At 55.5% G+C, this 21,994-nt stretch overlaps 2 protein-coding genes across 3 annotated transcripts; one reads left to right on the forward strand and one right to left on the reverse strand.

The window, feature by feature from the left end:
• Positions 1-2,140: 2,140 nt before the first annotated feature.
• SMIM45 (small integral membrane protein 45) lies at positions 2,141-2,347 on the reverse strand (the record flags this gene model as incomplete). Its single annotated transcript, XM_080811789.1, has 1 exon — positions 2,141-2,347. The coding sequence occupies one exon, from the start codon at positions 2,345-2,347 to the stop codon at positions 2,141-2,143; it is 207 nt and encodes a 68-aa protein (XP_080667915.1).
• An 8,782-nt stretch (positions 2,348-11,129) lies between these two features.
• Positions 11,130-21,644, forward strand: CENPM (centromere protein M). Of its 2 annotated transcripts, none has more exons than XM_080812430.1 (6): positions 11,130-11,264; positions 11,805-11,884; positions 12,933-13,025; positions 15,355-15,434; positions 16,561-16,652; positions 20,844-21,644. In XM_080812430.1, exons 1-6 carry the CDS (start codon positions 11,208-11,210, stop codon positions 20,982-20,984), a joined length of 543 nt encoding a protein of 180 aa, XP_080668556.1. In that variant the 5' UTR covers positions 11,130-11,207; the 3' UTR covers positions 20,985-21,644. The 2 variants fall into 2 exon arrangements, with proteins under 2 accessions (XP_080668556.1, XP_080668557.1); XM_080812431.1 differs by lacking the exon at positions 20,844-21,644 and adding an exon at positions 17,271-17,624 and having other exon boundaries at positions 11,136-11,264.
• Positions 21,645-21,994: the final 350 nt, after the last annotated feature.

Genomic DNA, 21,994 nt, shown 5'->3' on the forward strand with positions numbered 1-21,994 from the left:
CAGACTTCGTAAACGGACACACAGCCACCCAGCTAAAGAATATACTTCCCGGGGCACCTGGGCGGCTCAGTGGGTTAAACCTCTGCCTTCAGCTCAGGTCATGATCTCCGGGTCCTGGGATCGAGTCCCGAATCGGGATCTCTGCTCAGCGAGGAGCCTGCTTCCTCCTCTCTCTCTCTCTGCCTGCCTCTCTGCCTACTTGTGATCTCTGTCATATAAATAAATAAAATCTTAAAAAAAAAAAAAAAAAGAATATACTTCCCAGGGCACCTGAGAGGCTTAGTTGCTTAAGCATCTGCCTTCAGCTCTGGTCATGATCTCGGGGTCCTAGGATCAGGCTCCCTGCTCAGCAGGGAGTCTGCTTCTCCCCTGCCTCTGCCCCTACCCCATGCTTGTTCTCTCTCGCTCTCTGTCTCAAATAAACAAATAAAATATTTAAAAAATAAAAATGTGAGAATATACTTCCCAGTCCCCCTTTGTAGCTAGAAGCTGCCGTATGACCAAGTACTGACCAGTAGGATATAAGGGCATGGGGGCTATGGCCATCCCTGAGTGTCCCTCAAGGGAGGGGACACACTTCCCTCCACCTTGCTGCTCTAGGTGCAGAGGAGGCCCCTGGATTTTGCCACTCTGGGCCACATCCCAGGCACAGCAAAACAGCCAGAGAGAGGCAACTCGGGCCCCTGAACATCCGGGGACCCAGCCATCAGACCAGCTCCCAACAACCTTCCTGAGAACTGTGCTGTGAGCAAGAAAGAACATTCTATTTGGTTTAAGGCCGTTGTTTTGCATCTCTGTGCCTGAACTCATATTCTCAGAGGCACTCGACCTCATGTATTCAGCTAACAGCTTCGGCTGTCCTGATTAGGGGGAGGAGGTGAGAGTTACTGGTTTCCGGTGAATGGAAACCAGAGAAGCCCATTCTCCCGCAACACACAGGATAGCCTCCCACAGCAAAGAATGATCTGGGCCACAACATCAGGAATGCTACTGCTGAGAAACTGCTTTAGCTACCCTCTCTGAGACAGGTGTCCCCATCCCTAAAGAGGGGAATATTGCACTATCATAGTTTTTTCTGAAGATCCAGTGACATGACAGACATGATCCGTCCTTCAGGAAAGGAGAGAGTCCCACAAAAATAGTCACGAAGTCTTTATTATTGCAAGAAACTAAGAGGGGTGCTCCAGAGGAAGAGAGTGAGACAGACTGCCGATCACACAGGAGGGGGGCTCCCTGATGGGGCTAGGGTGGGCAGGGTGGGTGCGGGGAGGGGAGCAGTATCTGAAGGAGTGGTACAGGGCAGGGAGGGAGGGGAGGGCATGGGCCTTGGGGAAGGGGAGATATAGAAAAGTCTGGCAGAGGGACGGAGATGGGAGCTGCTGCTGGTTGCCCCCGGGGCTGCTCACTAGCTCGCCCTATCCCCACTACCTCCCACTCCACCTGTCACACACACAGACCTGCCTCTCCTCTCCCCCACATGCCTCTCCTCTCCCCCCAGACAGACTCTCTCTCTCTCACACATGCACACATACACACACACACACACACACACACCCCTCTTTCCTCTGTGGTCTTACACCCTACCACCCCATCACATACTCTCAGTGCCACGCCTGAGTCCAGAGGCGTGGGGCTGGCCTGGACCAAGCAGGTGCCCCTCCAAAAAGGGCCTTTTCCTTGGGTCTGCTTTGAAGTCGGCCACGTGAAGCTGTAGGGTGGGTGCCTTGGGTGGCCTGGGCAGTTGAGCATCACCAGGAATTCATGGGGAAGTGGGACTCTCTCGAGGCTCAGGACAGGCAGGGACAGCGGTGCCTTACTGCAGGTGAGGGGCAGGAGGGCTGGGCAGCACAAAGGCACTGGGGGTCAGTGGGGGATTAAACCCAGAGCTGGGGAGGGCAGGACGTGGAAAGCAAGCCCTGAGCCAGCAGCAGTGACACCTTAAGGTGCCCAGGTGCCCCATCTTAATAGGTGCAGCCAGGGTCCACCCGGAAGACCCGGAAGCCTCTGCTGGGAGGGTCCAGGCTGAAGAAGGATGGCCTGGAGGACCAGAGGTTGTCCTCTCTCTGCCCCGGGGTCTGCAGTCTGGGCGAGGCGGGGGAGGGCGCCCGGTGCCGGCCACCGGCCACCGGCGGGGGTCCACTCAGACCTCTGGCCCTCCAAAGGCCAAGTTGTCTCTGACCATCAGGGTCTTGCGGAGGTCACGGTCCACCAGGGGGCGCTGCATGCGCCACTTGTGCGCCTCCTGCAGGCCGGGCTCGAAGTAGTAGATGCAGGCGCCGAAGCCCACCAGGATGAGCACAGAGATGACCAGGTAGACGGGCACGAACCAGTCCAGGAAGTGCGGCATCGCGGCGGCCTCAGCTGCCGAGACACGGGCGGTGAGTGCTTGGCGGAGGCGCCCCTGGTCCCACCTGCCAGCCCGGACGGACCCGCGCCGGCTTCCCAGAGCCAGAAGGTCGGAGCATCACCTTACAGCTGGGAAGGCTGAGGCCCAGGAGAGCGGGGACTCGGGGTCCGCCCCCTGCGCGGGGGCCAAGAACAGAGCTGCCCCATCACAGGGGCCCTCCTGGGACCTACTCACCCTTCACGAAGGCCGCTTGGAGCTGAGGGCGGGACCTGGCTCCATCCCTCACAGGCCAGGGTGCCCTCAGGCAAGTTGCCTAAACTCTCAGCCCAGCATGGCTACCGGAGCCTGGGGGGGGATTCCGAGGGCTCAGAGAAGGACAGCTGGGGCCATGCCTCCCCTGAGCCACCCCTCCCGGCCCTGACTGTGCAGTCGCAGATGTTGCCTCTCGCCTCTTGCCAGACCCTCACAGATGAGTGGGTCCCCAGCCGCCCGCACATCCTGGTTGGGTGTGGCTTACAAAAGCGATCTGAACAAACACCCATCCCCAGGGGACCGGGTAGATGGCAACAGGGTCTGCGCAGGCTCCCGAACCCAGGCCTCTGCCCAGTTTTGTAATTATAAGACTGTGAACACCACCCCCAAATCTTGGGCCTTGGGTTTCCACATCTGTAAAATGGGCATGAAGATAGCACCTGGTCCGGGGAGCTGCTGTGACCGTTCAATGGGTTGATTTATGTAAAATACTCAGAATTAATGCCTGGCCCATGATACGTGCTCTATAGTTCCTTGTTCTTATTCTCTGAGCCTCAGTTTCCTTATCTGTAAAATGGGGACAGAAGTAGGATCCATTTCTTAAGGTCACTGTGAATGTTTGACAAGGTAAGGACTAAAGAGCATTTAGCACCAAGCTGCATGGCCCGGAATCAGCCCTTGTCTTACCTGTTGTTATTTCCAGCCCACGGGGGGCAGGAAAGCAGGAAAATGGAAGGTGGCAGGTATAAGGTACTTCATGAAGTTTCCATATACCGAGACCCCTTAGAATGGCCCAGAGGTACTCACAGCTGTGCTCTGCCAACCTCCCCATCCTCCTCTCCCCGCCCAGGTGCCGTCCTATGGAACTGCTCGTCAGTCACCTGTGTGTCCCTGCGTGTCATACAGTCTGCATCTTTCATAGGGTGGAGATGCCCTTTTCATTTTCATTTTCCCTGGGATGCCCTTTGTACCATGTTCATGCGGCAGGCTCCTACTCATCTTTCAAAAGCCAGACCATCTTTTCCAGGAATGGGATAGAGTAGGACCCATTTAACCCACCCTCAAACCCTTCTTGAGAAGTAAAAATTGGGGAAGAGTGAGGAGCCCCACATCTGCCTGCCAGGAGAGGGGAGCCCTGTTAGGGCGTGTTCACAAATCACGAGGCCTGTGGGGTAGGTGTTACTGTCTACATTTTACCGAGGCCCAGAGGGGTTCACTAACTTGCCCTGGGTTGGAAGGTGTCTAAGAGCTGGGTGGGCCCCAAAGGCCCAGAGATGCCCTGAGGTTTGAGTCCTCCGCATTGGGTAAAGACACCTGAGCAGAATGAAATGAACAGGGACCCACCTTGACTTCTGGGGAAGGAAGAAAGGGGATGAATGGAACGACCCCAGGACAAGCTAAAGAGAAGCCCCAGCTCCTCAGACCTCTGTCTCCAAACTCCAGCCCCTCTCGTCCTACTACTTCCAGGTGGTTCTTCAAGGTGTGCCGTGATCCCCGGAGAGAGAGATGCTGCTTACCAGTCCCACATCCATCCCGATGCCTGCTCCTGACCCCCAGGGTCCCCACTGGCCCCTCTGAAGCACAGACGGTGTCTCAAGGTGCCATACTCATGGAGAAATAAAATGAAGAGGGCTTAGCCATTCTCTCCTAAGCATCTGCCTTTCTGGAGAGCCAAAGAGAGAGTTCAAAATCGCTTTGGTGCAACTGGGTTGAGAGGAAGTCAGGAAGAGGGACCCCAAGCAAGAAGACTGCTCGAAATGAACTTGACTGAGGCCAAATATTCGTGCCCCACCCCCAGCCACAGGCAGGAACCCCAGTCCCCTTGCAGCTTAAACATGAAAATGAAGGACTTGGGCAGAACCAAAGCCACTTGGGCTGCAGTGGTGTGGATCTACGGAGCAGGGTTTAGGGTCCCCCAACCTCTCCATCCCTGTGAACAAAACCCCAGGCATTCCCAGGCAGACTGAGGACCCCCGGACCTTCTCCTGGATTCTCAGGGGACTAGCCTAGCTGAAACAAATCACTCGCTGGGCTTCTGAGCGACCTTGGGCCGCACCTCACCCCCTTCTGGGCTTCAGGGTTCCCCACGCACCGTGACAAGGTGGGAGAGGGGTTACCAGATGATCTATCAGGAATTTTCCAGCCCCATTCTAGCCAAAGTCCCATCCAGGACAGTGTGAGGGTTGAGGGCTGTAGAGCCCAGATTCCTGCCTCCCAAACCATTGGCAGGCGCCCCCTTCCCCTCCCCCAAATGCCCGCAGACCCACCTCACGCCCTGCGGATGCCTGTCCAGGGGGGCTCTGTGCTGAGCGCACCACCTCAGCCTGAGCAGCTCAGCGTCGGCCTGTAGACTGTCGCAGCTGCTGTCCCCAGACACACTGCCATCTGCAGCCGCCGTGGGTGCTGGAGGCAGAGAAAGGGCGAGGCCAGTGTCCCCCGTGAGAGACTGAGCTCCTCAGGCCCTGGGGGCTCTGACTGGGCCTGGAGGGGGAAGTCCTGTGCTGGCAAGGCACACTGGTACCTCTCCCTGCCCATCAAGACCCTTCCCTCTGCCCCCCACAATCAGGATGGTGGGAGGCGGGACGTGTCTCAGCCAATCAGCAGACTGGCAGAACAAGGGCTTTATCCTCCGTTGCCCTGGCAACCAGCCTTCCCTTCTGGATCCCTCGCACTGTGCACGTGGTACAGAAATGACAGTCAGGGCAGGGTTGGGAGAATTCGGGGAGGGATGGGAACCGCCCAGCAGGCGGCTGAGCCTGGAGAGGAGGGGACCCCCGCTGAGATAAATAGAAGGGTTTGGAGGCTTGAGGTTTGGTTTGCGGGTAGGAAGAGATGAGGGTCCCCAGCCAGCGGGTGGGTACAGAGAAGTAGTGACTAGTAGAGCCAATGAGAATCCTATATTGTAGAGGAAAGAACCAAGGCGGAGACTCTGGACACTTAGGTCCAATGTAGACACTGCTTTCAGTGTTTTATGCATAGTAATTCATTTATCTGTCATCCAAGGTCACACAGCAAGAAAGTGACAATGCCAGAGTCAGAGCCCTAGCCTGGCCTTCAGGCCCCCACACAGGGGCTGCCTCTCCAGGTTCTGCCTCACTAGCCCCACAGTTGCCCTGGCTGGGATACAGCCTCACATGGTTGTGACTCCCGGGCAGTGGGCACCCCAATGTCCCAGGCATGGCCCCCCACAACGCTTCATTCTGTCCTCCAGCTGGACTGGCGTTGAGAGTCCATCTGGGATGAGGCAGCTACAGCTCAGAGGTGAGGCTTCTTACCTTCTCCTCCCTCTAAGTCACCCAGCTTCTCAGTGACGAAGCTAGGGAGTGGGGGTGGGGTAAGGGGTCCACCTCCCAGCCTGGGTCCTCCCACCTGTGCTATAAACAGGGTGTCAGCAAAGTGTCAGGCTCCCAGTGTGCACTCCATAAACATCAGTGCCTACTGCTTTAGAGTAGAGAGCAGCCCCAGAGGCCTATAGGACGGGAAAGCAGTTTCAAGGAAACACTTCCTCAGGGAGTCCATTCCCAGAAATCTGAGGATAGGCAAGTGGGAAAGGTCATTAGGGGAGATGCCTTCAGGACCCAGGGTCCCCCACCCCACAGACACTCTGCCAGCTCTGGGACTATCTGGCCCCCTGTAAGGGTGATGGGTCCTCTCCAGATATATATGGCAAGGGGAGTGAGTTTGCGGTCAGAGGGGGAATTGTAATGCGACTGAGTACTTATTTAGTAAAAGGCAAATCTTAAGTGGTGAGTGTTTACTTGTGTATACAGCTTTGATCAATGTCTAGGAGATTTCCATCTCCTCAGACGGTTCCTTCCTGCCCGTTGCCAGTCAATACCCCCTTCCCAAAGGTACCCACTGATATATATCACTGTAAATTAGGTTTTCCTGTATTTGTATTTAATGTAAACGGACTCATACATTATGTACTTTTGTGTCTGGCATCTGTCGCTCAACACAATTATTTTGATTCTCAACTGATGTTGCTACATTGGTCAGTATACCACAACTGGTTTATCTGTCGACCACCGAAGGACATTTGGGGTGTTTCCAGTATGGGACTATTGTGAGCATAGACTCCACAGTGCTTCTCAACAGTCTGGAGTGGGAGGACAGAGAGGAGTTGGGGGAGGGGCATGGAGAAACTTTCGGGGGTAAGGGACATGTGCATTACACTGATGGTGGTGGTGGCTTTCTAGGTGGACACACTGGTCAAAACTTATCAACCCATGGGGACGCCTGGGTGGCTCAGTCATTAAACGTCTGCCTTTGGCTCAGGTCATGATCCCAGGGTCCCGGGGTCAAGCCCTGTGTAGGGCTCCCTGCTCAGCGGGAAGCCTGCTTCTCCCTCTCCCTCTGCCTGCTGCTTCCCCTACTGTGCTCTCTCTGTGTCAAATAAATAAATAAATCTTAAAAAAAAACCCAACCTACCAAACCATAGACCTTAACTATGTGTAGCTTATCCTATGTCAATTATACTATGATAAAGCCGTAAAAAATGTGATCAATGGCCTTCAGATATCGTTTTAGCCATATGATTCTTTATTCACACACGAACATATTGGGGGCACCTGGGCGGCTCAGTGGTTTAAAGCCTCAGCCTTTGGCTCAGGTCATGATCCCAGGATCGTGGGATCATGTGGGATCAAGACCCTCATCAGGCTCTCTGCTCAGCGGGGAGCCTGCTTCCTCCTCTCTCTCTGCCTGCCTCTCTGCCTACTTGTGATCTCTGTCAAATAAATAAATAAAATCTTAAAAAAAAAAAACAACCATAATGGGAAGACCAGTATAAAACAGAGAATAAAGCCCTGAGCTGCTTCTGTTCAATAATGGGATGGGGTTTCTGGACCCGACCCACGACCCACACAGCTTCCCTTTGCTCCTGACAGCATATCCCTGAGGCGTCTCCCCAGAGCTCCACAGAAGCCAATTTGAAAAACACTGTCCCAGAGGATGTCTGATGGCCCTGCCGGTTCCACGTGTTCTTGATATTAGAACCTCCAGGCCTGGGTCTGGCCTTCTGGCCCGTCCCCTCTCTTCATCGCTGTATGGATCCCACACACAGCTCCTTTCTACTGCACTGCCCAGGTGACAAGCCCCAGCTCACTTTCACATCTCAGCCAACCGTTACCTCCGCAGCAAGTGTAGCGGTGGCTCCCCAGGGACCCTACACGCCTCTGGGCCCCCGACGCTCCCGGGGGTGGCTCTCACCAACTGATCTGCTTTGGCTGTTGTAATCGGTCCAACCGCCACTGAGCAGGGATGGCATCTCTGGTGCCTGGGTCACTAGCGCGCAGCACCAGGCCTGGCCCGAGCCAGGCACTCAGCACCTGCTGATTGAATGGGTCTCAGCTCAGCCTCTTCTAGCAAGTGCTACGGGGGCCAGGGTCTCTCCGGGGCGCTCCGAGGGCCTCAGTGACCTCTGCAGCCTCCCCTTTGCCCACTGTCTCCTGACTCCATCTGCTTCAGCCCCTGGCCTCCCTCATCAGGGATGCTCCCCGCTCTGGGTCTTAGCATCTGCTGCTACTCCTGCCTGAAGCCCCGTCTGTATCCTTAACTGGCTCCTCTCTCGCTGAATTCAGGCATCCGCTCAAACAAGACCTGCTGACAGAAGCCTCCCCTGACCCAAAGAAGCTTCTTCCTGTCCATCTCCATCCCCCAGCTCACCTTACTTAATGTTCAGTGTACTCATTACCTTCGGACTTTGGGGGAGCCCCTTCCACACCCCATGTAGCAGCAATCAGGAACTGGGGCAGGAACTCCATGAAGCCATATACTTCCAGCTCTTTCTAAGCAAGAAACAGTTTTCCCTGCAGTGAGAAGGATGTAGGCTAGACAGGGAGTATGGCTCTGCTCTCCCAGACACCACAGCAGGGAGCACACCGTGGGATCAGGGTCTGGTTCCCCCCACTCCAGAGCTGATAGACAATGCCTGACTCATCTGTATTCTCAAGGTGGGGTGAAGGGTCCGCCCTAGGAAATGATGAAAAGACCCCTGCTGAGAATTAATCAATGGATGTAAATCCATCCATTCATTCAACAAATAATCACTGAGCAACTCCCAAGGGCCAGGCACTTTTTTTTTTTTTTAAACATTTAATTAATTTATTTATTTGACAGACAGAGATCACAAGTAGGCAGAGAGGCAGGCAGAGAGAGGAGGAAGCAGGCTCCCTGCAGAGGAGAGAGCCTGATGCGGGGCTCAATCCCAGGACCCTGGGATCATGACCTGAGCTGAAGGCAGAGGCTTTAACCCACTGAGCCACCCAGGTGCCCCGGGCCAGGCACTTTTTAAAGGCCCAGACAGGCAAAAGGACAAAGTCTCCGCTCTCCTGTGTCTTTTGCTGTAACTGGAAAGACAACGCACAAGTAATCATATAACTGTTGGGAGAAGCAATGGGCCTGCACTTCCTTGCGGGCTCCTGCTGGGAATGCCAAGGGAGCGAGGCCCTGAAAGCTCTTTACCCAGACGATTTCTCAGGGTTGTGTTTGCAGCAAGCAACCTTGAGGGAGGAGGTGACATCTCCCCCATGCCCCGAACAAAGAACTGTATGCTGGTTGCTATAAGAGGAGTGAATGTCTAGTCCCCTTCTGTACTGCCATCCTATGCATGAAGTGTATAAGAGTCCATGGTGGGTCCTTCACAGGGCTCGGGGGACATGGGGACTGACACAAATACACCTGCTACTGTTTATACCATGAGTAATAGGAAACAAACTAGACAAAATCCTTTGTCTCTTACCCAGGAGTTTCACCCATGAAACAGTAACACACTATTACTAAACAATAATAAACAGTAACAGTTTATTCGATTGTAAATACAGTACAATCTCAGAGGCTGTGCAGTTCTTGACCACATGCAAAGTGGAGATGAGTGCTGTTGAGAAAAACAGAGCAGAAAAAGAAGACAGGGAGTATGTGGGAGACTTGCTTTTTTTTTTTTTTTTTAGATAATGGAGGGTTTTTTTTTTTATGATTTATTATTATTCATTTAAGTACACTCTACTCCCAAGGTGGGGCTTGAGCTCACAACCCCAAGATCAAGAGTGGCAAGTTTGGGGAGCCTGGGTGGCTCAGTGGATTAAGCTGCTGCCTTTGGCTCGGGTCATTATTTCAGTGTCCTGGGATCAAGCCCCGCATCGGGCTCTCTGCTCGGCGGGGAGTCTGCTTCCCCCTCTATCTCTGCCTGACTCTCTGCCTACTTGTGGTCTCTCTCTCTGTCAAATAAATAAATAAGTAAAATCTTTAAAAAAAAAAAAAAAAAAGAGTGGCAAGTTCTACCAGCTGAGCCAGCCAGACTCCCCAAGACTTGCTGCTTTAGATAGGATTGTTAAGAAAGGCCCCTCTAAGTATTTTTTTAATTAAAAAATAAAAATTAGGGGCACCTGGGTGGCTCAGTCTGCCTTCGGCTCATAATCCCAACGTCCTGGAATCAGAGTCATGCAGCAGGCTCCATGCCCAGCCCAGGGTCTGCTTCTCCCTCTCCCTCTGCCTCTTCCCCTGCTCGTGCTCACTTGCACGCACTCTCTCTCTCAAATAAATAAATAAATAATCTTTTTAAAAATTTTAAAATTAAATTTTAAAAATTTGAAAAATAAAAATTAATTTAAAAATAAAAATTAATGGGCCCCGGGGTGGCTCAGTGGGTTAAGCCTCTGCCTTCAGCTCAGGTCATGATCTCAGGGTTCTGGGATGGAGCCCCCGCATCGGTCTCTCTGCTCAGCCAGGAGCATGCTTCCCCCTCTATCTCTGCCTCTCTACCTACTTGTGATCTCTGTCTGTCAAATAAATAAATAAATAAAATCTTTAAAAAAAAAAAAAAAGATGGCTCTGATTGCTGCATGGAGAAGAGCCCCCCTGGGGAGGAAGCGGGGACCCAGTAAGAAGGTTGTTACACGAGTCTGGGGTGAGAGATGACGATAGCTTGTCCTGGTGGTGGCGGTGGAGGTGGTGAAAAGTAGTCAGCTTCTAGATGCATTTTAAGTCTGAAACCCACAAGTTTGCTTATGGATTGGATGTGGGATGTGAAAAGAGGAGCCAAGAGTGACCTCAAGGTTTTGTTCTGAGCCGAGCCAGGGAAGATGTGGGAGGGGCAGGCTTGGAAGGAATCAGGAGTATGATGAATGAGCATGAGCGAAAGAAAACGAAACACTGAATGCCTTCTTCCTGAGGCGGGAAATAAAAGGCCTGTCCCAGGGACTGTACTTTAGGAGCCGGAGGCCAGAGCTGGAGCTCCCCGCTCAAAAAAGGAGGTGGGGGGCGGGGGGAGGGGGCGCCTGGGTGGCTCAGTGGGTTAAGCCTCTGCCTTCAGCTCAGGTCATGATCTCAGGGTCCTGGGATCGAGCCCCGCATCGGGCACTCTGCTCAGCAGGGAGCCTGCTTCCCCCTCTCTCTCTCTGCCTGTCTTCTGCCTACTTGTGATCTCTCTGTCAAATAAATAAATTAAATTAAAGGAGGTCGGGGTTCCTTTAAGAGGACTCCGCCCCTCCCCGCGAAGCCCCGCCCAGATGAGGGTCACGTGCCCCTCGGTCTCTCGCTTAAGGGCGGACCTCAGCGGTTTGAAAGATCCGCGCGCGGGGCAGGAGCGGAGGTTCTGTACGTGACTGGAATGTCGGTGTTGCGGCCACTGGACAAGCAGCCTGGCCTGAACACGGCCACCATCTTGGTAGGCGTCAGCTGCTCCGCTTCCCCCGCCCGCCTTCCCTCCTTCCCTCCTTGGCGGCGCCTCAGCTGCCAGCTCCTGGGCGCTCTGTCAGGGTTTGGAGCGCGCCTTTCAGGCTGGGGTGTGGTGGGCGGGACAGCCACACTCCGAGCCAATGGGAGTGGTCGCCCGCTGAGGCTGAAGGACGCCCCCACCAATACGTGCGCGGCGGGCTCTTTCCCCGTTTCTGATTGGTGGAGCTGTTGGGCGGGGAGACTGGGGAGGGTCCCGGGAGGCAGAGTTGCTCGCGGAGCGGGCGAAGTGGTTACCGGGGTCGCTGGGTCCCGCGGTCCGGGGCAGGGTCCTGGGAGGGAAGGACTGCTGTGCGGCCAGCACTGGGCCCTCCACCCGTGCCGGGCCGAGCCCTGTCTCGGTAAACGGCGCCATGCGCGCGAGGGCGGGAATCCGGGAGCCGCGCGGCGTTCGGTGTGTGGCCTGCTCCCCGGGCCCCGCGGCGGGTCTGCGGCGCCGGGGCCTCAGGAGGCCGCCTTCTCTCCCGGGCAGCTGGTGGGCGCGGAAGATGCTCTTCTGCAGCAGCTGGCCGACTCGATGCTCAAGGAGGACTGCGCCTCGGAGCTGAAGGTGTAAGTAGCCGAGGCCGGGGGTGTCCGATGGCTCTGCGGTGGCCTGAACGGTGGGCCCAGGAGCGCGAGCGGGGAGCCAGAGAGGCGGGCGCAGGTGGGGCCAGGCCCAGAGGCGCGATCCGTCCCCAGCCAAGGGACCCTCCATCGCTCTCTGTCACGCACTCCTGTTTTCCTGCAGCTCTTGTGACCACAGGAGATGTCTTTGTGCACCTATTCGTTTTCTCGTTTCGGGGCTGCCAACCCCACGGACCCCTAGGTCGGCCCCTTGAGGTCAGGGACGTTGACTTTTTTCCTTCTGAATCCCCGGTGGCTTGAGCAGTACTTGGCACAGAGGAAAGTTCAAATACCCCCCAGATTTCGAGAAAAGTTGACTAAAGAAGTAGTATCTTGTTTTTCTTTTTTTTTTTAACTGGTGGAGAGTGGAAACAGCTGCTGGTGGGAATCAAGTGACTGGATGTATGTGGGTGTCATTGTCCCTGCTGGACAAGCTCCAGGGGCTCATGTTGACGGAGAAGGATCCCAGTCCACAGGGTGTACCTCCATGGGAAACGGAAACACCCCTCACTGGGAGAATCAACCCCCTTCCAGCATTTGAAAGAATCTGATGAGGGAACAAGCTCAGACGAGTGATAAGGGTGACTTACCCAAGGTCACATAGCTGGTCATGGGCAGCCTGAGATTTGAGCCCACTTCCATTGTCCTCCAGAGAGGTTCAGCCTTAACCCCTAATCCGCACAGTCTAACGCCCCTCTTCCAAGCCTGATCTCCCTCCCAGCATGCAGTGTAGCTGGCTAGCCCCGTGCCATCTTCTATCCCGACTCGCTCTTGCCAAGGTGGTTACCAGAGCTACCTTCTGGCAGTAGAGGTCAGTCTAGATGGGACCAGCTCTGCCCTGCCCCTAGGCTCACCTGAGGAGTCTAGTCCACAAGAGCAGCGGGGGAATAGGCGAGGAGCCCTTGACAGCCTCTTGCCCCAGGGAGGGCAGCACGGGAAATGTCCCTGTGGTGTGGGTATGTATATCTTTATCCTGCAGTTTCTCATTTTTCAGCCACCTGGCCAGGTCCCTCCCGCTGCCCTCCAACGTGAATCGGCCCCGAATTGACCTGATCATGTTTGTGGTCAACCTTCACAGCAAATACAGGTGAGAGCCAGAGAGTGGGGGCGTCAGGGCTCAGGTAGACCTGGCTTAGGGGTGTACAGGGATGGTGACCTCACTTGTGATGGGACACAGGGGACACAGGAGAGGCTGCCTGGGGTTAGCCCAGAGGGTGAGGATGCGGAGCCAGTGGCAAGTGAATGATATTTTAAAGATTATGGGGGCACCTGTGTGGCTCAGTCGGTTCAAGCATCGGACTCTTGATTTTGGCTCAGGTCATGATCTCAGGGTCCTGGGATTGTGCTCCATGTGGGTCTGTTTGAGATACTCTGTCCTTCTCCCTCTGCTCCTCCCCACCATGCACTTGTTCTCTCTCTCTCTCTCTCTCCCTCTCAAATAAAATTTTAAAAATAAAAAAATAAAGACACTAATAAACTCCAGCGGTGGCATCGGTCATTTATCTAATGCTTTCTGCAACCTTCTCTGTATCCCTAATGGCAGACCCAGACATGAATGAAGCAGACCTTCCACCCCAAGGTGTTCCCAGCCCACTGGGGGAGGAAGCCAGACTGCTGAACAGATGATTACAGTATCTGGCATCAGTCCTGTAAAGGAAGAATGCATTGGGCTATGAGAGTCCCAACAAGACCTCTGACTCGGGACTCAGGGCAGGGTAGACTTTCTGCTGGAGGTGACCAGGACAAACTAGCCCGGTAAAAGTGGGAGTCAGCAGAAGGTTCCAGATGAAGAAGGTTAATGTAATGGGTAGGAGGAACACAAGGTGTGTGTGCAGGACTGTGAAGGCCAATCCTGGGTCAGGAGCCCAGGGTAGTGGGAGGCTGTAGCCAGGGGAGCATGAGTGGTGGTGATGCTGGGCGCTTGGCCTGGCCTCCCTATGGTGCTGGCTGCCCTGGGGGACAGGACCTCAGTAAACCTGGGGAATACGGTAGAAGGTCTGCTCTCCCTCTTGGGGGATGGCCGACTGAGGGTAGGCGGGGTGCACCTCCAGCACAGAATCCGAAACACACACCCAGTCATGAGGTGGGGGTTAAGGGAAGGCTGGGGTGGAAACACTAGGACCAGGGACATAGAGCTACCAAACATAAACACCCAGCGGCAGGATCAGATTCAGACCTGCTGTCCAGCCTGGGGTAACAGGTGAGCAGTGGCTAGAGCCCATGGTGGCGCAGAGAAAGGGCTGAGATCTGCCATGATCGCCAGAGGTCCTGACTCAGCAGATCTGCCGCTCTTTGGTGAGACGTCTCTGTTCGAAAGGGACGCTGACCTGTCTCTAGGGAGATTCTGCTCTACAGTCACACGTCGAGGCAGAGAGCCATCCTTACTGTTTGCTTCAGGCCTTGCTCATTCAGGCTGAAACCTTGGCTTGGTTCTCCTGACCAAGATGGCTTTTTGGCCAGGAGACAACAGATTTCTTTATCCCTCCTTGGACACCAATGAATGAAACCCTTGGCCCAGCGGGTCAAAGTGCCCTTTTCCTAGCGAAGATTGTTTTCATACACTTGATATGACTATCAATATTGTCACTTTATTGGAAAGCAATTTTGCAATACCTAGGTACTTTTTTTTTTTTTTTTTTTTTTGAGAGAGAGAGAGAGTGTGTGTGCACAAGTGGGGGTGGTCAGAGGGAGAATCTCAAGCAGGCTTCATACTCAGTCCCATGGAGCCTAACACAGGGCTCTATCCCAGGGCCCTGAGATCATGACCTGAGCCGAAAGCAAGAGTCAAGAGTCAGACAGAGTCAGATGCTCAACTGACTGAGCCACCCAGGCGCCCCCAACCTAGGTACATTTTAGAAAGACACATATTGTGACCCACCCACTCTGCATCTAGCATCTTCCCTACAGAAACATTTGTCTACATGTATGAGAACACATGTGGAAGAATGTTCATGCAGCATTCTTTGTAATGATGAGAAACTGGGGACCACGTAAGCGTCCATCACCTAGAAAATAGATTGTGATACGGGGTGGTCGTTCCAAAAAATGTCACAGGTTGAACCCAACCAAACCCAACTACATGCTTATACATATCACTGCCTATATTTGCATATGAGAAATTCATATGCAAATGGCATTATACCCCAAACTGTGGGCAGCAGTAATCCCTGGAATGTTGAGACAGAAGGGTGGTGCTAGAGAGGGACACTTATTCTTTACTGATCACACCCATATTTACTGTTGGATTGTTCTACAGGCTTGAGTCACTTTGTAATGAAATGTCCTTAAACAAAGTGAAAGACAAAATACTCCCCTAGTAGTATTTCCTCTTACATCTCCTTCTCCGGCCTCTCTGGGATGAGGAAGGCCCTCTGCCTTCTCGGTGGTAAGGTCTGTCCTCTGTCTTCTCGCACCAGCCTCCGGAACGTGGAGGAGTCCCTGCGCCATGTGGACGCCACCTTCTTCCTGGGGAAGGTGGGCTTCCTTGCCACGGGCGGTAAGTCCATTCCCCCAGTTCCCCTTCCCCACCCCCTCTCCCCAGGGAGTCTCCTCACTGAGGCCATGCAGGCCCCGGGGACCTGGGGTGGCGGCGGGGTCGGGGGGAACGATGGAAAGAACGTGAGCTTCAGAATCTGCCCCGTTGTCCGGCTCTCCGAAAGCAGATCTGAGCAGGTCATTCCGCTGAGATAATTCGGGAGAGTCAGCTGGGGACTCCCCGTGACTTTCAGGGTAAAATCCCAGCTCCCATAAAGACAAAGTTTGGCCTTTCACCTTCCTGTCTGGGCTCATCCTCCTGTCACTCTCCCGCTCTTGGGCTCGGTTTCTAGTTCTCTGAACAAATCCTGCTGTTCCGGAGACTGTGTCATATTAACAGCAGAACTGACAGTAGCTGGCCTTCCCGGAGCACTCCCTGTACACCAGGCAGCGTCATTTCTCTGTACTTGATCTTCACTACACTCAACCCTTTGAGGCACATACCATCACCTGTTATAGCTGAGGAAACTCTCCATGTGGTTTAGTAACCGGCTCGAGGCCCATCACTAAAAAGCGGTACAGCCAATAGTCCTACCTCGAGAGCCCTATTCCAGAGCCCACATCCTTAATGACTATATCCTACAGCTTCTCGTGAATGCTCTTTTCCTCTTTGCCTCGCTAACCCCCATTTCCCATCTCGTGGGGGACAGCTCCGTGACCGGCCCTGCAGTCCGGGCCCCTGGGAGAGCGGCCCATAGACTCCCCACCCTCCCTCCTCCACCGGTGGTGTGTCCGCGCCGTCCGCCCCTGCCCAGCTGAACTGTGAACTCCCGGGGCTGTGCGGCGGCTGGTACAGATTATGCTCAGTAAGCATTGATGAATTCCCTATAGATTAATTCACTGAATCTCTGTAGTCCTGGGGGCTGTTCCCATCCTCATCTTCAGGATAAAGAAACCCGTGTTTCCAGAGCACGCTCTCTCCAAGGCCTCCCAGCTTGGGAACAAATTATGTTCTAATTTGACAAAAAGCAGGTTGAACAGGCAACTGAGACCGGGAGAGGGGTGATGAATGAGTTTGCCCAGTGCCTCCTGGCTCACGGCCGCCAAGGCAGACCTTCCAGCCTGCCACACTCACGGCTTCTTTGCAGCGGGCCGGGAGAGCCACTGCAGCGTTCACCGGAACACCGTCGTGAGGCTGGCCCGCACCTACCGGAGCCCTCTGCTCTTCTGTGACCTGGAGGTGAGGACGCTGATCGCGGGGGCGCAGGGAGAGGGCTGTCAGCGCTCCGTGGGTGGGTCGAGAACGCTTCTCTGAGGGTCGTCAAATGCTCGAGGGAGGGGATCCTGATGTGAAGACACAAGATCCTGTTCTGAATCCTGGTTTTCGCGGCTCACTGTACCTCGGGTACAACAGTCCGCCTAAGCAGTGGGGGGCACAAACGCAAAGCAGGGCGATGATACTCATTCAGCCCGAGCGCCAACGAGATGCCAGGTGCTATGGCTTGTGCCGTGGGTCCTCATTACCGTCTTACTCTCCTGCTGGGCTGTCAGTGCTGTGAGGCCAGGCATCTTGTGTGTTCATTAACCAGGGCTGCCTCGTGTCCCCCCGCAGTCAGAATGCCCACTGCCCCCCTTGTGCCCCTGGACTACAGGCCTGGTCTAGTCCCAGTGCGGGGCAGGGCATCCAGCAGGCAGCGGCGATGGCCGGGCAGTGGGTGGGTGGAGGGTTATAGGGTGTCTGTGGTGTCGGTTCTGTCCCAGCTCACTTCTGTTGGGGTTTCTCATGGGTGATCCTAATTATGACCATGACAGAGCAGTTTTGCTGATACATTTCGCTCTCCTGCTTCTCTTCCTGCAGTATGAATCCTGACTTTTTGCTCAAAGTGCTCAGCAGCCGTTTCCTCTGGGTGGTCAGCGGAGGACTCCCAGGGCCTGGGCTACCCCACCCATGTACCAGACCTGCTCAGTTCATTGTGGGGTGTGTTCGTTGGTTTTGAGGTCCACTTCTGCTTTGTTCTGGGTCTTGCGCCTGTTCTCAAAAAGCCAAGTGATGTGACGCAGAGAGAACCGAGTCAGCACCCTGTCCATGATCAGCACCCAGACCTGGGGCTCTTATTCACGGGTTTGTGGACCCCTCTGGTCTGAGGGTAGAATTCGGGGAATCTGTGAACTTGTATGAGGAAAAAAAAAAAATACTTCCTTTTTTCCCACTAAGCTCTACGTGAAATTTAGCATTATGAGTATGGGCGGGAGAGGTCGGCAGTAGCAGCAGGGGCTGGGTCTGTTACCAGCAGAAGCGGCAGATGTTCCATCTCGTCAGGGGAGGGGCAGGTCTCCTGACTCAGTGCATCGATAAAGACTGACGCACTACTCTGTCACAGACTCGGTTTTCGTATTGGATGACTATTTAAGTCAGCACGCTGATGTCAGATAGGACCGTGAGGCCCGTGCCATGCCCGAAGTGCCTGCCCTTCCAGGCTTTTCTTACAATGTACCCCAGAAACCCAAGACCTAGAGAGGAGAGGCAACTTGCTCAGTCATGCAGCTAGTAAGTTCTCTGGGAGAGCCAGCAGATTTGCAAGCCGCTGTCTCCTTCCCTTCTTAGCCTGCTGACTGTGTGGCTTTGGACAGGTCACTTCCCATACATGCAGCCTTCATCTCCTTACCTCCAAAGGGGAACCATAATCTTTGCCCCACGGCCCAGGTACCTCAAACCTTAGGGGTTCCCCCTGCAGGGCCCAGGACCTAGCGCCGTGCAGTGCAGTTCCCCTTATGGCCAGTAGGTGGCAGGCCACACCAGGTCCTGGGGTCTCGGGGAGCCCGACTCCAGGAAAAGGCCCGTGATGGCCTGTTCCCAGGCAGCCGCTGGCCCGCCCCCAGCTAAAGCTGGCATTCCTTCGGAGGAAGCAGCCGGTGTTTGGACAGTCATCACTCCTCATACCTGTGTTGTCCTTTGCCGGACACACCCCTCCACATACCTGAGTTTGCACCTCGCTGTATTTTAAGGCCCTGCCCGGCAGGAATTTTCGGTCCTGTTCTACACATAAAAAAACACATTCCAGAAGCTGGGGCATTCACCCAGTGCCTGTATTTCTGAGCGCTGCTGATAGGGCCCAGGGCTGCTGCCTGAGCACGCAGACGGGCCAGGCGTTGCGGCTGCCCCCGCAGAATCAGGGGAGCTAGACCACGGGCACCGTGTGCCACGGCAGAAGAACTTGCCGAGACCTGGAAGCCTGGCGGTGGGATGAAGTCGTTCCTCCCTGCAGGTGACGCAGCAGCCTGGGGTGGTCAGACTTGGGTTTAGGGCCACAGCTCCGGAGTATGGTGTGTGGATTGGAGGAGGCCCAGCCAGGGACGAGGCTTGGGGGTGGAGGCTGTTGCAGGAGGCCAGCCGGGGAGCCCGAATGACAGCAGCAGCAGCTCGGAGCTGTATTCGGGGGCGAAGGCCACAGAACTCAGAGGGAGCAGATGTCGTCAACAAAGACTTCTTCGGTACCTCAGTGAGCCACGCGCTGTTCTAGGCACTAGCCATGCAGCGTAGAACAAAAGAGTGAAGGAGGAAGAGGAAAACCCCAGCTCTGTTGTCGTGGAGGGAACAAAGCAAAGAAGTAAAAGGTGTGGGTGTTAGAAAGTGAGCATGTGGCGTGTTGGGTGGTAAAGCGGAGAAGGTTTTGTGGTGTTGGCGGGAGTGACCGTGAATGGGGCCTTGACGGACTTGAAGACGATAGGAAGGCAGGTGCGGAGACCGCTGGAGGGAGGAGGCCGGAGGACCAAGTGCGAAGGCCTTGCGTGTGGGCCTTGCCTGGTGTGCCCAGGGTCCCCCCCGGGAGGCTGAAAACCAGAGCACAGCAGAGGGCAGGGTAGTGGTGGCTGTGTCATCATGACCGTGTCCCCAGAGCAGGAGGGCCTCATGGGTCTTGTAAGGGTGGTGACTTTCAGGCGGCGTAAGACGGGAGCTGCAGGGAAGGTGCAGGGATGGGGACGGGGAGGGCCTGATGCGGGTTTTATTTATTTTTCTTTTCTATTTATGTGATGCAAGTTTAAATGGATCCCTCCAGCTGTTGGGAGGAGAGTAAATGGAAGAGAAGCAGGGGCAGAAATGAGGAGGCGGGCCCGGGGGCTGTTTCTGGAAGAGTTAGGAGTGGCCTGGGCTCCATGCTGCCCAGGGAAGGGGGAGGCAGGATGGCCTGTACCACTGGGCCATTTTCCAGGGTGGAGCCAAGCGACTGTACGGGTGGCCGGGGTGTGAGACGTAGGAGAAAAGAGAGGGTGGCCCTGGGGTTTTCAGCCGAGCTGCTGTTAGGATAGAGGTGCCCTTGGCTGAGATGGGGCGACTGCAGGGGGGACAGATTGGGAGGACCCTCAGGGACTGCACTGGAGACGTGCTAATCAGATCAGGGTGTCTGTCAGCCATCTACCCAGAAATCGAGTAGGCAGCCAGGTACGTGTGTCTGACGTTCCGAGGAAGGGTCTGGAGATGTAATTTGGGCATCGTGGGTAGTGAGATGGTTTTAGATCACAGAACTGGATGAGGTTCCCAGGGAGTGTGTGTGGAGAGAAGCCCTGCAAAGGCCAAGGCCAGGGGCAGCACTTAGAACTTAGATGTGTGTGTGGAGGGGGCGAGCGTGGCATCCTGGGGGCTGGTGAGAAGCATTCTGGAGACGGGAGCACTGTGGCCGACCAGGGTCTGATGAGAGACTCGGTGAGAATGACAGCTGCCTCTGGATTTGGATTAAGGAGTCACAAGTGACAAAGATAGGAGCACAAGCAGCACTGAGGGTGCCTGGTCCCTAGTGAGGGTGACTGGTCGGATGGCAAAACCGCTTCCCCAGTTAGAGGAGGAGGAGGACGATGAGATGCGCCCGCGGCGCCTGTTGGCAGGGGAGGGCGACCGAGCATCGTGTGGCCTTCGCCAGGCACTGATGTCGCATCTCCTTTGCTGCTTGCTGGCGCCAGGCCCGGGGACAGAGTTGCCAGCCCTACCTGACCCCACCCCACGGCACCTCTGGGCCCCTGCCCTCAAAAGCCCTGTTAAAGGAGCCCTGTTGGTGGGACCTCCCTGTCCCCGTGAGGGCCACTCTCTGTCTACTCCTCTTTTCCACATCCAGGTAAAGGGTCTTCGGGGCCTCTGCCTCCTGGACGTCGGTTGGAGCTGGGTCTGGTTCAGATCCCAGCCTGGAGACCGCTAGACCCTTCACCTGCCTTGGCCAGCCCTGCTTGCTAAGCCTCGCCTCCCCTGGAGGAGGGGGTCACTGTCTGCGGCGTCCCTGGTCCCTGGAGGACCTCTGAGGGCTCTGTAAGCCAGAACAGTTGGAAGCTGGTGGGTGAGGCGGGCTGCGGACAGGGGCCGGGCCACGATGGCAGTGGTGCCCGAATCCGGCCCCCGCTCTTGGCTTCCGCTCACCCCCCATCCTCCGCTCTCCCTCGGCAGGTGGACGGCTTCCGAGCCCCGGTCGCACAGCGGCTGGTGCGAATGCTGCAGATCTGTGCCGGCCACGTGCCCGGTGTCTCAGCCCTGAACCTGCTGTCCCTGCTGCGGAGCTCTGAGAACCCCACCCTGGAGGACCTGTGAGGCCTGCGGTCCCCCCGACCGAGTTGCCCCTCCCCAGGGCCTGGGGTCTGGCAAGGGGGACTCTACTGTTGCCGCAGCCTGGCTCTGGGTCCGCGGTCGGCTCCCTGCACGGCCGACTCCGGAGCCCCGCTGGTGGGACGGCAGCCCCCGCCCCGCTGTACTCACCCCAGCAGAGCCCCGTGTCTTCATCCACCTGCCGGGCTGCCCCACCGCCTCAGGCTTCGTTTGAACAAAGCATCCACGGCTCAAAAATAAGTCTGAAAACCCCTGGTCTTCTCCACCACCTCGATTGTGCAGATGAGGACACTGAACCCGGACAGTTATGAGGGTCGGGCCGGGGGGGCTTGGACTCTGACCCCATATCCTGCCTTGCCGTCCTCCCAGAGCCCGCTGTGGCCTCGTAGAGCCTCAGTTTCCCCAGGTGCGTAATGGAGATCGTTCTACTGAGACATTGTCGTGTTGGGAGGACCGAATGAAATGACAGGCCTGCCGCTATAGTGCTCCCTCCACGTGTGTTCCGTGTATCCCATGATCCCTTCCAGTAAGGCCTTGCCCGGTTTCAGCTAAGCGCTCGGTGAACGGTACCTATTGTGTGAAATCCCACAGAGCTGAGTTCAAAAGCTGGTGCATACCCAGGAATTACACTGTTTTATGAATTGATACGTTTGTGGGAATTATGTGAGAGAGGCTGTCTGGAGGGCTGGCTCCCGGCTTGGCGGCCAGAGGTTGTGCCGTGACCATGGCTCCCCATCTCCTCTGGGTCTAATGAGAATTTGCTGAAGTGCTAGGGTTGGAATCCAGAAATCCGGTCAGCCAGCCGGGGCTCCTGCCACTGCCCGGTGGCCAGCTGGGCACACGCTGGTGGAGGAGACCGCAGGAGGAGAGCCGGGTCTGGGCTCCCTTAGACCATGATGGTGCCCCCACCCCCACCCCCATTTGGCTCATGCAGGGACCTGCCTCCAAATTCAGGCCTCTGCTTTGACTTTGCCGTCACAGCTGGAGCCCCTGCT

Source organism: Martes martes, assembly GCF_963455335.1.
Source record: "Martes martes genome assembly, chromosome: 8".
Classification (NCBI taxonomy): domain Eukaryota; kingdom Metazoa; phylum Chordata; class Mammalia; order Carnivora; family Mustelidae; genus Martes; species Martes martes.

What these genes read in the sequence shown, in the direction of transcription:
- CENPM (XM_080812430.1), top strand. Translation starts at nt 11,208, where the DNA reads ATGTCGGTGTTGCGGCCACTGGACAAGCAGCCTGGCCTGAACACGGCC. An exon ending in TGCGCCTCGGAGCTGAAGGT is followed by an intron (nt 11,885 to 12,932) that starts GTAAGTAGCCGA and finishes CTCATTTTTCAG; the next exon opens with CCACCTGGCCAGGTCCCTCC. An exon ending in TGCTCTTCTGTGACCTGGAG is followed by an intron (nt 16,653 to 20,843) that starts GTGAGGACGCTG and finishes CTCCCTCGGCAG; the next exon opens with GTGGACGGCTTCCGAGCCCC.